The sequence below is a fragment of the Carettochelys insculpta genome, chromosome 13 (assembly GCF_033958435.1).
Source record: "Carettochelys insculpta isolate YL-2023 chromosome 13, ASM3395843v1, whole genome shotgun sequence".
Classification (NCBI taxonomy): domain Eukaryota; kingdom Metazoa; phylum Chordata; order Testudines; family Carettochelyidae; genus Carettochelys; species Carettochelys insculpta.
The window spans coordinates 8,578,951-8,592,095 of NC_134149.1; the positions used below are offsets into that span (position 1 = coordinate 8,578,951).

Here is a 13,145-nt window from a genome sequence, read left to right on the forward strand (position 1 = left end):
AATGAATATTCAGCACCTTATTAGCATGCTGCCGGCTGTGGCACTTTGGAAGTGCTGTGTTTTGCTCACACATGGCTCATCTACACAGAGGTCCTTTCCAAAACCCTTATTTCTATCAGCTGGGGATTTCGATATTTCAAAGTTTGCAGGGTCCTTTTGAGAAGAGCCCCCATGTAGACAAGCCGCATGTGAGCAAAACGTGGTACTTTTGAAGTGCTGCGGCTTGCAGTGTGCTTATGAGGCTCCGACTATTCATTTCAGTGCCTCATTGGTATTCTCCAATTTGGCCATGTGCATGGCCATTTTGAAGTTGTCCCCTGGTGTAGCTGTAGCCTTGATGTTCACAACTCCACATTAACTTCTGATAATGGGCGACATCCTCCGTGACAGAAGTGACCTTTTCAGCTCTGCCCCACCCCCGACCTCCCCCAACTGAGACTCCATCTTTAAACCCTCCTCTGGAACTCTCCACTCATGCATCTGACAAAGCAGGTCTTAGCCCACGAAAGCTTATTCTCCACAATGGCTACGTCTACACGTGAACGCTACATCGAAGTAGCTTATTTCTATGTAGCAACATCGAAATAGCCTGTTTCGATGAATAACTTCCACACGTCCTCCAGGGCTGGCAACGTCGATGTTCAACGTCGACGTTGCGCAGCACCACATCGAAATAGGCGCTGCGAGGGAACGTCTACACGCCAAAGGAGCACACATCGAAATAAGGGTGCCAGGAACAGCTGCAGACAGGGTCACAGGGCAGACTAGCGCTTCCAGGGCAGCAGCTAGCTGCTCCCTTAAAGGGCCCCTCCCAGACACACGCAGCCTGCACAGCACGCCGTTTGCAGAGCCATAGGCACGCACACCTCGAGCGACGCAGTCATGGACCCCCAGCAGCAGCAGCAGCAGCCAGAGGTCCACCCAGCCGCCCCTGCAGGAGCAGTGCTTGCCCTGCTCCATGCCATGCAGGAGGCAGCTGAGCACCTCCTTGCCACAGAGGAGGAGCTGCCTGCAGGGGAGGAGGAAGCAACCCCCAACCCTGCAGCACCCCGCCGCCCCCCCGCTGCACACGCCTCCGGCTGTGGAGCTACCCCACGAGCACCGACTGGTGGGAGCAGCTGGTGCTCGGCAAGTGGGACGACGACCACTGGCTCCAGAACTTTCGCATGAGCTGGCAGACATTTCTGGAGCTATGCCAGTGGCTCGCCCCCGCACTGAGGCACCAGGACACCTTCATGCAGCGTGCCCTCAGCGTCGAGAAACGGGTCGGCATCACTGTCTGGAAGCTGGCCACTCCAGACAGCTACCGATCCGAGGGCCAGCAGTTTGGCGTCGGCAAGGCCACCGTCGGGGCTGTCCTCATGGAGGTAAGAGGACCCACAGGGAGGGGTGGGAGGCAGCCCTGGCAGGGGAGGGGTCGGAGGGGGCCCTGGAAGGGGAGGGGAGGGGAGGGGAGGGGAGCCCTGGCAGGGGAGGGCCACACACACCCTGCACACCCCTCATTGGTGCTCTCCCATGTGCTTCCCCTGCAGGTCGTCCACGCCATCAACGCCCTGCTCCTCCACAGGCTCGTGAGGCTGGGGAACCCGGATGCCGCCATCGTGGGCTTTGGCACCCTGGGCTTCCCCAATTGCTTCGGGGCTCTGGATGGGACTCATATCCCCATCCGCATCCCAGAGCACAGTGGAGGACGCTACCTAAACAGGAAGGGTTACCATTCGGTGGTCCTCCAGGCCTTGGTGGACAGCAGGGGCCGTTTCCTGGACATTTATGTGGGCTGGCCTGGCAGCACCCACGACGTCCGGGTATTCTGGAACTCGGGCCTGTGCCGCCGGCTGGAGGCAGGGACCTACATCCCCCAGCGGGAGATCCCTGTGGGGGACACCACCATGCCCCTCTGCGTCATCGCAGATGCGGCATACCCACTCCAGCCCTAGCTCATGCACCCGTACACGGGCCATCTGTCAGCCAGCCAGGAGCACTTCAACCAGCACCTGAATCACGTGCGCCAGGTGGTGGAGCGCACATTTGGCCACCTCAAAGGGCGCTGGAGGTGTCTCTTCACCTGCCTTGATGAGGGCCCCACCAACATCCCCCAGATTGTGGGCGCATGCAGCGTCCTCCACAACCTGGTGGAGAGCAAGGGGGAGGCCTTCTTTCAGGGCTGGGCTGTGGAGGCCGGCAGGGCCAATGTGCAGCCACCTGCTGCCCGCAGTCACCAGGTGGACCCCGAAGGGACCCGGGTCCGGGAGGCCCTGCGGGCCCAGTTCAATGAGGCCATGCGGTGAATGCTGGCAGGCCCCCCACTACCTCCCGCATCCTCCACAACACTCCCTGCCGCTACACCCACACCACAGAGCACCCAAGAGCCCCCCACCCCACTTTTCTTATAAAAATAAAAGCAGACAGTTGTTCGTCAACTCAAATATCTTTAGAACTCTTATTATTATTATCAACAAGACTAACTAACTATGTACAGGGAAATTCTAACTTAATAAATATAGATACATTATAAAAATAGGGATAACATGAAAGGGGAAGACAAGGAAGGGGAGAACATGGGGGGTTTACATGGGGGGTTAAGGATCACCATGGTAACGGGTCAAATATACAAACTATTTACAGCAAAGTAACTTAAAAACTGGGGGGGGAATATATACAAAGGGGGGGGCCACGTCCTGGGCCCCACGCCCCTAAAGTCCAGTGCTGGGAGTGGGCGGCCGGGATCCCCGCCTCGGCCTCAGCCCTGGCCAGGGCTGGCTGGGGGCCGGGCGGACCGGGAGACACGGCCGGCAAGTGTCAGCTGGCCCCAGGTCCCCCTCGGCGGAAGGGCCCTTGGTGGCAGGTGGCAGTGCAACGGCGGACGGCGCAGAGGCTGAAGCAGCAGGTGGAGCAGCAGGAAGAGCAGGCAGGGCAGGCGCTGCGGCGGCCGGCGCGGCATGGGGGGCCAGGGAGTCCGCGATACAGTTGAGAGTCTGCATGTAGGTCCCCCATGCCTCCTGGTGCCAGGCCAGCGCCCACTCCTGCAGCTGGAGGCGGCATTCCTCCACCCGCAACCGCTGTTCGGCAACCTCCAGCTGCCGACGGTGGAGGGCCAGCAGCTGGGGGTCCGTCGCAGTGGGCTGCTGGTGCTGGGTCTGCTGTCTTCCCTGCCGTGGGGCTGGTCGGTCCTCCGCCGAGGGGTTGGCCTGGAGTGATGGCCCTGGAGGGCTGTCCGGGACCGCTGACGCCTCGCCGGCGCTCTCCGGTCCTTCTGATGGTGCAGCTGCGGAACACAGGAGGGAGGAAGAACAGTGGAGACAGCCGTTAGTGTGGGCCCCGAGCCATGTCCCTTGTCCCCCCACCCCTCTGCTGCAGGTTCCGCATCCCCGTCCCTGGGAGATGCTGCTGTGTTGGGGTTCAGGGGTCCCCCTGCACTGCACCCCGTCCACTGGCAGGAGTGACTCTCACTCAGCCAGTACAACAGGAGGTTTATTAGGCAACAGATGCCCAGTTTCTCACAGAAGCGACAGTACAGCAGTCAGAGACAGTCCTTCCAACCCATCCTGGGGAGAAGACCCCGAGGGGTGCCCCTCTGGGGTGTAGCTTTCCCCCTCCTCAGGCTGGCTGCCTTCTAGCTCTCCCTTCCCCTAGCCTCTAACTGCTGCCCCCGATTCAAACCCAGCTCGGCTCCTCCCTCCTCTTTGTTCAGGGCAGAGGTGTAACCTGCCAGTTGTAGCCCCAGGATCATCCTTAGCCACTGGGAGCTATTCAGCTTGTTTCTCATATGTAGCCTGAGTCTCGCATTTGCACTCCCCCCACTCCATCACATGCTGCTGCTGCTGCTGCTGCTGCTGCTGCTGCTGGGTGTCCCACCCCCTTCCCCCCGGGGGAGCCTAGAGGTTTCGCTCCCCCCAGCCCCGGGGATGGGGCATGGAACTGTCGTGCTGGGGGGGCAGGGGCTGATGCACTCTTCTGAGGGACATGCCACTGCTGTTCTTTGGGCCATGGTCATCTGGGCATGTGGAGGGCCCTCGTCATATCTATTACCCCCGCCCCTCAACCCTGGGGGTGTGCACTGGGGGGGGTACATACCTGACGGTCCACTCCCACGGTCGGGGGACACCCGGGAGGCGGACGCCCTGCTGGAGCTCCTGGATGGCAGGACGATCCTCAGGCTGGCGTCGCTGGAGGAGGACTCCCCCTCCTCCTCCTCCTCCTCCTCCGGTGCCCCGGGGGTAGGCTCCTGGGGGGGCCCCTGGGGTGCGGGGCTTGCCTCTGGGGCGGACTGTGCCTCCGGGGCCTGCTGGGGCTCCTCGGCTGAGGTATCAAGAGTGGACGGAGGGGAGGAGGTGTGCCGGGGGCCCAGGATGTCCGTGAGCTCCCTGTAAAAGGGGCAAGTGACGGGGGCGGCCCCAGATCGGCCGGCCACATCCCGGGCCCAGGCGTAACCCTGCCGCAGCTCCTTCACTTTACTCCGGACATGATTCGGAGTGCAGGCAGGGTGACCCCGGGTGGCCAGGCCCTCGGCCAGCTGAGCGAACGCATGCGCATTCCGCCTCTTGCTCCCCATTACCTGGAGCACCTCCTCCTCGCTCCAGAGCCTCAGCAGGTCCCGAAGCTCGGCCCCCATACAGGAGGGGCCCCGCTGCCGCTTCCCTGCCTGGCTGCTGGGCGGTGAGCCCTGGCTCCCCTTGGAGGGGGTCCCCTGGGGGCGCTTGGGGGGCTGGGGGGCGGCCATCGCAGCTGGGGTGGGTGTCTGTGGCTCTCAGAGATGTGCAGGCTGGCCGCGTGTCTGGGCTGCCGCCTGCACGTTCTCTCAGCTTCCTGCACAGGAAGGGAGGGGGCGGGGAGCTTTAAGGGGCCGCTTCACACGTCCACCATCGAGCTCAGGGGCTGGAGAGAGTGTCTCTCAACCCCTCAGCTGTTGGCCACCATGGAGGACCCCGCAATTTCAATGTTGCGGGACGCGCAACGACTACACGTTCCCTACTTCGACGATGAACGTCGAAGTAGGGCGCTATTCCCATCCCCTCATGGGGTTAGCGACTTCGACGTCTCGCTGCCTAACATCGATGTTAACTTCGAAATAGCGCCCAACACGTGTAGCCATGATGGGCGCTATTTCGAAGTTGGCACCGCTACTTAGAAGTAGCGTGCACGTGTAGACGCGGCTAATATCTGTTAGTATATAAGATGCCACAGGACTTCTTGTCATTTTTGAAGATACAGACTACCTTGGCCACCATGCTGATGATTTGGAGTCATAACACTGCTGTCAACAGATTCCGTTGACAAAAAAGTTCTGGTGGGCCTTCTCTTGAGAGACAGGGCATCCAGAACAAGGGGCAGCTCTGTCTGCTGTGCTACCAGATGCTTGTTTTGTCAAGAGAGCAGCCAGACAGTCTGGTCATTCTGTTGACTGAGCAGAGTGCTCTTCCGATTGGCTTTTGCTTATGGCTGTACTCTGTCAACAGCCTACTTGTTGGGAAATCACTTCCAACAGTCACTTCTGTTGACAGATCGCTGTAGTGTAACCATAGCAAAAAGCTATAAAAACAGCCATTCACAGGAGAGTCAAACAAGGAGCATCATGAGAAAGGACAACTCCACTTGCCGGCTGTACATTATACAGGCAGAAAAAGAGAAGTGACCCCAGAACTGGCAACCCTCCTCTATTCTGAACACAGCTAGTTCCAACTCCTCAGTGTCAGACAGATAACATATGCCTGGGTGTCAAATGTGTTCCTGCTACCGTAAGGTGTTTACTTCTTCCTTATGTAAGAACCACACTGTTCAAAAAATTGTATCAATGTCAGCTTGCAAGCCCGGAATATTAATTAAAGGCAGGCACAGTGGAAAGTTTTACATTTGTCAAGTACAATAAGATACTGGAAGAGCTAATACAGATAAGTCCCCCATACAGATAGACAGGAAAAGATACACGGTATAACAATGGAGGTTGGGGACTCATGAACATGAAAGGCCCACAATGCTCCAGGTCATTGGTCAGACACATTAGCTATGTCTACACTAGCCCCCTCTTTTTGGAAGGGACGTAAATGAGTCAGTTAGGAAGATACTAATGAAGCACTGACATGAACATGCAGCACCTTGTTAGCATAATGGCAGCCAAACATGATTTGAAAGTGCTGCTTTCAGAACACACACCGCCCGTTTACATGGGGGTCTTTCAAAAAGATCCCGCTGACTTCAAAAGCCCCTTCTTCCTAAAACCAAATAGGAAGAAGGGGCTTTCAAAGTCAGGGGGATCCTTTCGAAAGGCCCCCATCTACACAGGCGGTGCGTGTTCCAAAAGCAACACTTTCAAAATCTTATGTGGCTGCCATTATGCTAATGAGGTGCTACATATTCATGTCAGCACCTCAATAGCATATTCCAAACTGCCTCATTAACATGTTCCTTCCGAAAGGAGGGGGCTAGTGTAGACATAGCTATTAGGTATAATTCTCATTGTCCCTCTGATGAGCCCTGTGCAAGCAATGCTAATAGCCCTGTCACTGGATTCTTGTGTGGTTTCTCTAAGCCCCTCAGCAGTACCAATAATTATACTTTCTGACCCTGCACTGGGGTAGGGAGGCATAATCCCTGTTTTAAGCTGTGTCTACACGTGCACGCTACTTCGAAGTAGCGGCACTAACTTCGAAATAGCGCCCGTCGTGGCTACACGCGTCGGGCGCTATTTCGAAGTTAACTTCGACGTTAGGCGGCGAGACGTCGAAGTCGCTAACCTCATGAGGGGATCGGAATAGCGCCCTACTTCAACGTTCAACGTCGAAGTAGGGACCGTGAAGACGATCCGCGTCCCGCAACGTCGAAATTGCCGGATCCTCCATGGCGGCCATCAGCTGCGGGGTTGAGAGATGCTCTCTCTCCAGCCCCTGCGGGGCTCTATGGTCACCGTGGGCAGCAGCCCTTAGCCCAGGGCTTCTGGCTGCTGCTGCGGCAGCTGGGGATCCATGCTGCAGGCACAGGGTCTGCAACCAGTTGTCGGCTCTGTGTATCTTGTGTTGTTTAGTGCAACTGTGTCTGGGAGGGGCCCTTTAAGGGAGCGGCTTGCTGTTGAGTCCGCCCTGTGACCCTGTCTGCAGCTGTGCCTGGCACCCTTATTTCGATGTGTGCTACTTTGGCGTGTAGACGTTCCCTCGCAGCGCCTATTTCGATGTGGTGCCGCGCAACGTCGAAGTTGAACATCGACGTTGCCAGCCCTGGAGGACGTGTAGACGTTATTCATCGAAATAGCCTATTTCGATGTTGGCTTCACGTGTAGACGTAGCCTTAGAGGAAACATACCGTGGCTCAGAGATTAAGGACCAGGTTTTCAAGACCATTTTCACAGAGTTTAAGGCTGGAAGGAACAGCTGGGATCTTGTAGGCAACCTCTAAGGGAAGGTCTACACTACCCTGGAAGATCGACCTGCTCAGGGGGTTCAGTTTTGTGCATCTAGTATGAACATGTGAAGTCAGACTCTCAGGGGTCACAATCAACCCATGAACTCCTCTCAAGATGTGAGAAGTAAGGGAAGTTGATGGGAGAAACTCTCCCATCAACCTTCCTTGGTATAGACAGCCAAGCTTGCCGAGCAGAGATACATTGATTTTAGCTACGCAATGCAGTAGCTAGAATTGTACATCTGTGGTCAACTTTCTTAGCCTAATTTAGACGTAGCCTTACATAACACAGGCCAGAAAACATTAGCGCACACGACAGTGGAACCAGATAGTTAAATGAATGCAGTTCCCATTTAGGCACTGCCATAAAGGCTAGGTTTCCTGGAAGTATTCAGCAGGTTGGGGCTGTGACTTCCCAAAAAATCTGCTCAGAAGTCACTCTGGATGCTTTTTTGGTATGTTAGAAAGTTTGGTTCCAAGTGATGTGGCCAGTGCCATCCAGGAAGTCTGTAGCAGTCTTGAAAAATCAAATTCACACATTCTGGGTCTCAGGCTTCTGTCTGCAAAATCATCTTTGCTCCACAGCTAGGCTTTTCAGGGTACACCCTTCAAAATCCCTGTTCAGAGTCCTTCTCCAGGTCAATCCTGTATAGAAAGAATAACAATGATTACACTGTCCCTGTAACTGTCTTTGAGACATCATTGTGTCTCTCCCTGGTAAGACCAGACTGTTCTCATTACAGCAGGGTCGCCTCTGGTTTGATGTATCTTAGTGGTCTCTTGAAAGAGGTCTCAGCTTCTCCTGACTTGCTCTCAAGCTCTCAATGACTACTGTCAGCCACTGACTTTTTGGGCTTGCAATCTCCTCCTGGCTTTATTTATTTATTTATCCCCCCCAGAGGTCGCCTAGTGCAGGGATATAACCTCTTTGCTATCCTCAACCTTCTAAGTCCTCATTCCTTCTCTGTCATCTTCATTACAGAAGGACTTGTTTTCTCTATCAGATCCAGCTGCAGGTGCCTGCCTTGCTGACTGGTAGCTGCACAAGGTAGTTATGAAGCTGTTTGCATGTAAACGGGAGACACTTTCCTCCCTCCCGTCTTGTCCTCCATCTACACTCAGTACGAAGTTTGTAGACAACATTACACATCAAGGATTTTTTCAAGAAAATACAAGCACACAATTGTTCATTATGCTATAGAACCCTGCAGCCCCACTGTCACATATGCTGTAGTACAGAAATTGTATCATGAACAAACAATAAGCTATTGTCTATTTTTATGCAGACTTCCTTGCAAACATGTATTCTATGAGCACTCATCTGAATGGGTATTATGATCGAGTATATCAAAAGATTATTAGCACACTTTTCATCCATGACCCACCCAAAAAAAAAAGTCATCACACAAATGTTTGCTATAGTATGGTCACTTCTGTGTGCTAAGCAGAAACTTGTTTGGGAAGGATCTCAATGCAGAATCAGGATGCTTTAGAGATGGTAAGATATTGTACCTTTCAAAATTTGTCAAAATGTGAAAATGAGGCAAAATGCCTATGGTTATCCTGATGACCTGACTGTTAAAAGCAAGGTGCAGTATTTTTCAACAGTTTCCCAATCCAAAGGGAGCTCAGCTGAACACAAAGATCCATCAAACTGTGCAGCTGCCGCCTGCTACAGTACTTCATTATCCATTCCTAACAAACATACTTCAAAAAGGATCACCTTGAGTAAAAGCCTCACTGTGTCAGCTGGAATATTTTGTGAGTCTCTCTCTCGAATACCAAACATGCAATCAAACACAACACACTCTCCCACCATTCAAAGTGTCATCAACTATCAGAAGCCTCTGAGTAGAACTCCCCCAATCAGATTTTATTTCCTAGGCTATACCACTGATTAGCAACTCTACTTTTAAGAGTGCCATGGGCTTACATGAGATATTATCACATTTTGAATTGAATGCTAGTTGAGTCAAATAACAAAGCATTGTTCAACACTATTCATCCAGAATGAATGTCTCATACATCTTTCGCACACAACATTAAGTAAAAATCTCATTTTCCCCATCTCAAGACACCTTTAACCTTTTAAAATGAGTAATATCTATAGTTGCATGACCAATTTCTACTATGTCAAATAAAACCACTGAAGATTAAACAGCTACAATTCAAAGTTGCTTTGAAAATGTTGCAGGTTAGAAATGGCTGTCTATAAACTATCCTCATTATACCCTGAATGTATTCTTCTGTGGTTGGAGATATCCTTAGAATACAGTTTAATCAGAGTCAATAAATCTCTCGTGAAATGCAATGGCAATAGCCCCATACCACCAGAAAGCAATTTCTTTTAATTACTTAGTATCTTTGGCTGATGTTACTTAAACAAGAGGTGGTGACAATAAGACCCAATTTGTTTTTTTTTTAAGTATTTTGCTTATCTGGTCCTTAGGTAGTGACAAAGGTAGTAGCAATTGATCTATGTTCATGTCTCCTAAAAACAAATAATAGTACTCATGTTCATAAAAATGACCATAGGATTTCCTAGACAGGTCTCTTTCCATCAGAAAAAAAATACTGAATAGAGTTTCAATACATGGTACCGTATAGTTTAATTTATTTCCCATCTCAAAATGCCTTAGTGACTGCAATAGCACAATTGAAATTAAGGGAAAAGGCAAAGGAAGCAGAAGCAGTTTAAAATATTTTAAAGATATGGACTGGATGGAAAAGGTAAGTTTTCACACGGGATTCGGAATCCGATGGCGAGGAAGTGTGGGCCAAAGAACATAAGGGGAAGTTCTGGCACAGTTTGACATTTACACCACCCGCAGGGGGCACGAGCTTTATGGTTCCATTCAGAGGAGCATGGAGGTATAATGCTACTGAGGAAAGGATGAAGAATTCAAAACCTATGGATGAAATGGCAGCTGCAACCCCCCATGCCAATTGCAGGATGTGTCCAGACCACTGGAGCACCCGCTTTGTATCCTCTGCACCATTCTGTGCAGGGCTAGCACAGAGGGCTCACAAATATTCTCGCATTTTAAACTAAATCTAGGCCTGTTTGAAAAGCTATAGGAATGGACAAGTGTTTTAACACCTCTGCCACTAGCTTTATATTCTACGTACCTTTTGCATAGAATGAATAGTCCCATTTTATAGAATAGCTTCAAAGTTTGGAGATACTTGCAGCTGTTGGAAGCCAAGAAGTTGGGCAGCAGGGAAAGGGGGCAGTGACCCCTCTGTGTATGTCCATGAGTGCGCCCTTTCCCCTGCAGGTCATAAGGGCCATCAACCACATGCTGGTGTGGAGGCTGGTTAGCATCGGGGACCTGGACGCAGTCGTTGAGGGCTTCACTGCGCTTGGGTTCCCCCAGTGCTTCGGGATGATCAATGAGATGCATATCCCCATCAGGGCCCCAGATCACAGTGGCAGCCAATATGTTAACCGCAAGGGGCACCACCCCATCCTGCTCCAGGCAGTGGTGGAGGCCCGTGGGAAGTTCACGGACATTTATGTCAGCTGGCTGGGCAGAGTACATGATGCGTGGATCCTGTAGAATTCCATTCTGTTCCACAGTGTGGAGGCCAGGACTTTCATGCCCTGGTGGAAGCATGCTGTTGGGGATGTCATGATGCCTCTCTGCCTCGTGGGTGACCCGACCTACCCACTCCATCCCTGGTTGATGCGCCCATACACAGGCCACCTCACACCCTCCCAGGAGTTGTTTAATGACTGGCTCAGACGAGCCTGGTATCTTGTCGAGTGCGCTTTCAGTGGTCTGAAGGCAAGGTTCAGGTGTCTCCTCACGTGCCTCGAGGTGGGGTGGAGAACATACCGGAGGTCATGGCCTCCTGCTGCGTGGTCCACAACCTCATCGAGGCACATGAGGGGACTCTTCCCCAGAGCTGGATGGTGAATCTGGCCCCATTACCAGCAACCTGCTGCAGTCCCCAATAGATGGCTCAACCGTGACAGGCTCTGGATTCGGGAGGCACTTTGCGAGGCATTCAGCCGAGAGGACTACTAACCCCTGCACCCCTCCCCACAGGCCTTCCCCTACATACACACCCCATGGGCACACCCCACACCCCCCCAACCCCCACCCTCTCCCACAGTAATCAATGACATGGGGGGGTGCAGAATGCTAACATGTATTTAACCCTCAACCTTTATCAACCAAGAGCAATGTAAATAGTAAATGGTGAATAATAAAAATAATGACAAAAACCTGATAGAGAGTGAACTATATACATGGGGGTAAGGGGGCAGGGGCACTTAAACTTGCATGGGGACTGGAGCAGGAACGGTGGGGGGCCCTAATCAAGGGATAGGGTGGAAGGCCACAAGCCCCAGTGCCCACAGGCTCCCTCCCACCCCAGTTGCATGGTCCCCTGTGGGGAGCTGATGGAGCCAGAAGCACCGGCAGGTAGGGCCAGTCAGCATGTGGCCCAGCCTCAGCAGAGGGTCCAGACAGGGGACAGGTTGTGGCTCAGGCAACCCTCCACAGTGCCCACTGTGGCCACAAGCCATTCCGTGAGGTTGCTCAGTGCAGCATCAGGCAGGCCCAGGGTCAGTAGGGCTGCCAGGGCCTTAGGGTCTTGAGCTGGGGGCATGGGAGCAGCTGAGGGACCAGCGGGGGGCTGCAGGGGAGAATGCAGGGGGGCAGCTGGGTGGGCTGCTGGGTCCTCCAGCCTGGATGGGGCTGGCAGGCCCCAGGCTCCTCATACAGCTGCCCCGGGCCTCAGAAGGTACCACCATTAAGAGAGAGAGGGTGGGGGTAGAGGGGGGGCATCAGTGTCACATCTGGGACCTGGGTGGCATGGCTTCAGTCTCCCTGGCCAGTTACCCCCTCCACAGACCCATGGGATGGACAGGTGCTAGGGGAGGCCACCATGCAGGCTCACATGCACTCTCTACGGCGTCCACTGGGGCATGATGCCTGGGCTGGGGCACTATCCACAGTGGCCCACCCTGGCACTGGTCTTGTGGGCTGGGAGGGGGCTTGGCCGTGGGAAGTTCTGGATGCAGTTATGCTGCCCGGGGCGGGGGTGCTCATCATGCTCAGGGGGCACTCCATGGGAGAGGGAGCTGGGTGCTGCTCACAGGCATGGGTGTGCCCTGAGCTCTGGCTGGGGACAGGCTTTAGGTCTTTGGGTCCCAGTGCTGGGGCCCAGGTGTCCCTCTCCCCCCACTATACTTTGCCACTGAGTGCACTTACCCAAGGTGGCCTCATATATGTCAGGTGATGCCCGACTGGAGGGGGCCTGGCTTCTGGTGGTGGAGGTCACTGTGATGATGAGGGACCCATCTGTGGACTCCCCATCAGATGGGACATCCACAGTGGCGGGTCCCTTGTTCTCCTCCTCCAGTGCACCAGGGGGCTCAGGAGTGGCTGTCTCCATGGTGGCATGGGGGGAGGCGTCATCTGCAGCCAGGAGGTCCTGAAGCTCCCGGTAGAAGGGGCAGCTGGCAGGGGCATGGCCAGATCAGCAGGCGCTATCCTGGGCCCTCATGTACCCCTGCAGCAGCTTCTTCACATTACACCTGACTTGCTCCGGTGTCTGGGAAGGGTGGCCATGGGCAGCCAGGCCCTGGGCAAAGCAGGTGAACACTGGGGCATTCCTCTGGTGCCCAGTGGAGTCCTGGAGGACCTCCTCATCATGCCAGAGCCCCAGGAGGTCCTGGAGCTCTAGCTCAGGCCAGATGGGGGCCCTCCGTTTTGGAGCCAGATCGGGGTCTTGGCTGCCCT

General features: G+C 54.0%; 1 protein-coding gene and 1 long non-coding RNA gene across 2 annotated transcripts in view; both read right to left on the minus strand.

Moving 5' to 3' along the window:
* Positions 1–2,402: 2,402 nt before the first annotated feature.
* On the minus strand, positions 2,403–4,894 carry LOC142020234 (uncharacterized). Its single transcript, XM_075007917.1, has 2 exons — positions 4,075–4,894; positions 2,403–3,265 (listed from the first exon to the last, which is right to left on the minus strand). The coding sequence occupies exons 1-2, from the start codon at positions 4,718–4,720 to the stop codon at positions 2,694–2,696; spliced, it is 1,218 nt and encodes a 405-aa protein (XP_074864018.1). The 5' UTR covers positions 4,721–4,894; the 3' UTR covers positions 2,403–2,693.
* A 2,330-nt stretch (positions 4,895–7,224) lies between these two features.
* Positions 7,225–13,145, minus strand: part of LOC142020337 (uncharacterized) — a 47,494-nt gene continuing 41,573 nt past the window's right edge. The window contains exon 5 of the long non-coding RNA XR_012647369.1: positions 7,225–8,037. This is a non-coding gene — a long non-coding RNA (uncharacterized LOC142020337). The remainder of the gene's footprint in view (positions 8,038–13,145) is intronic.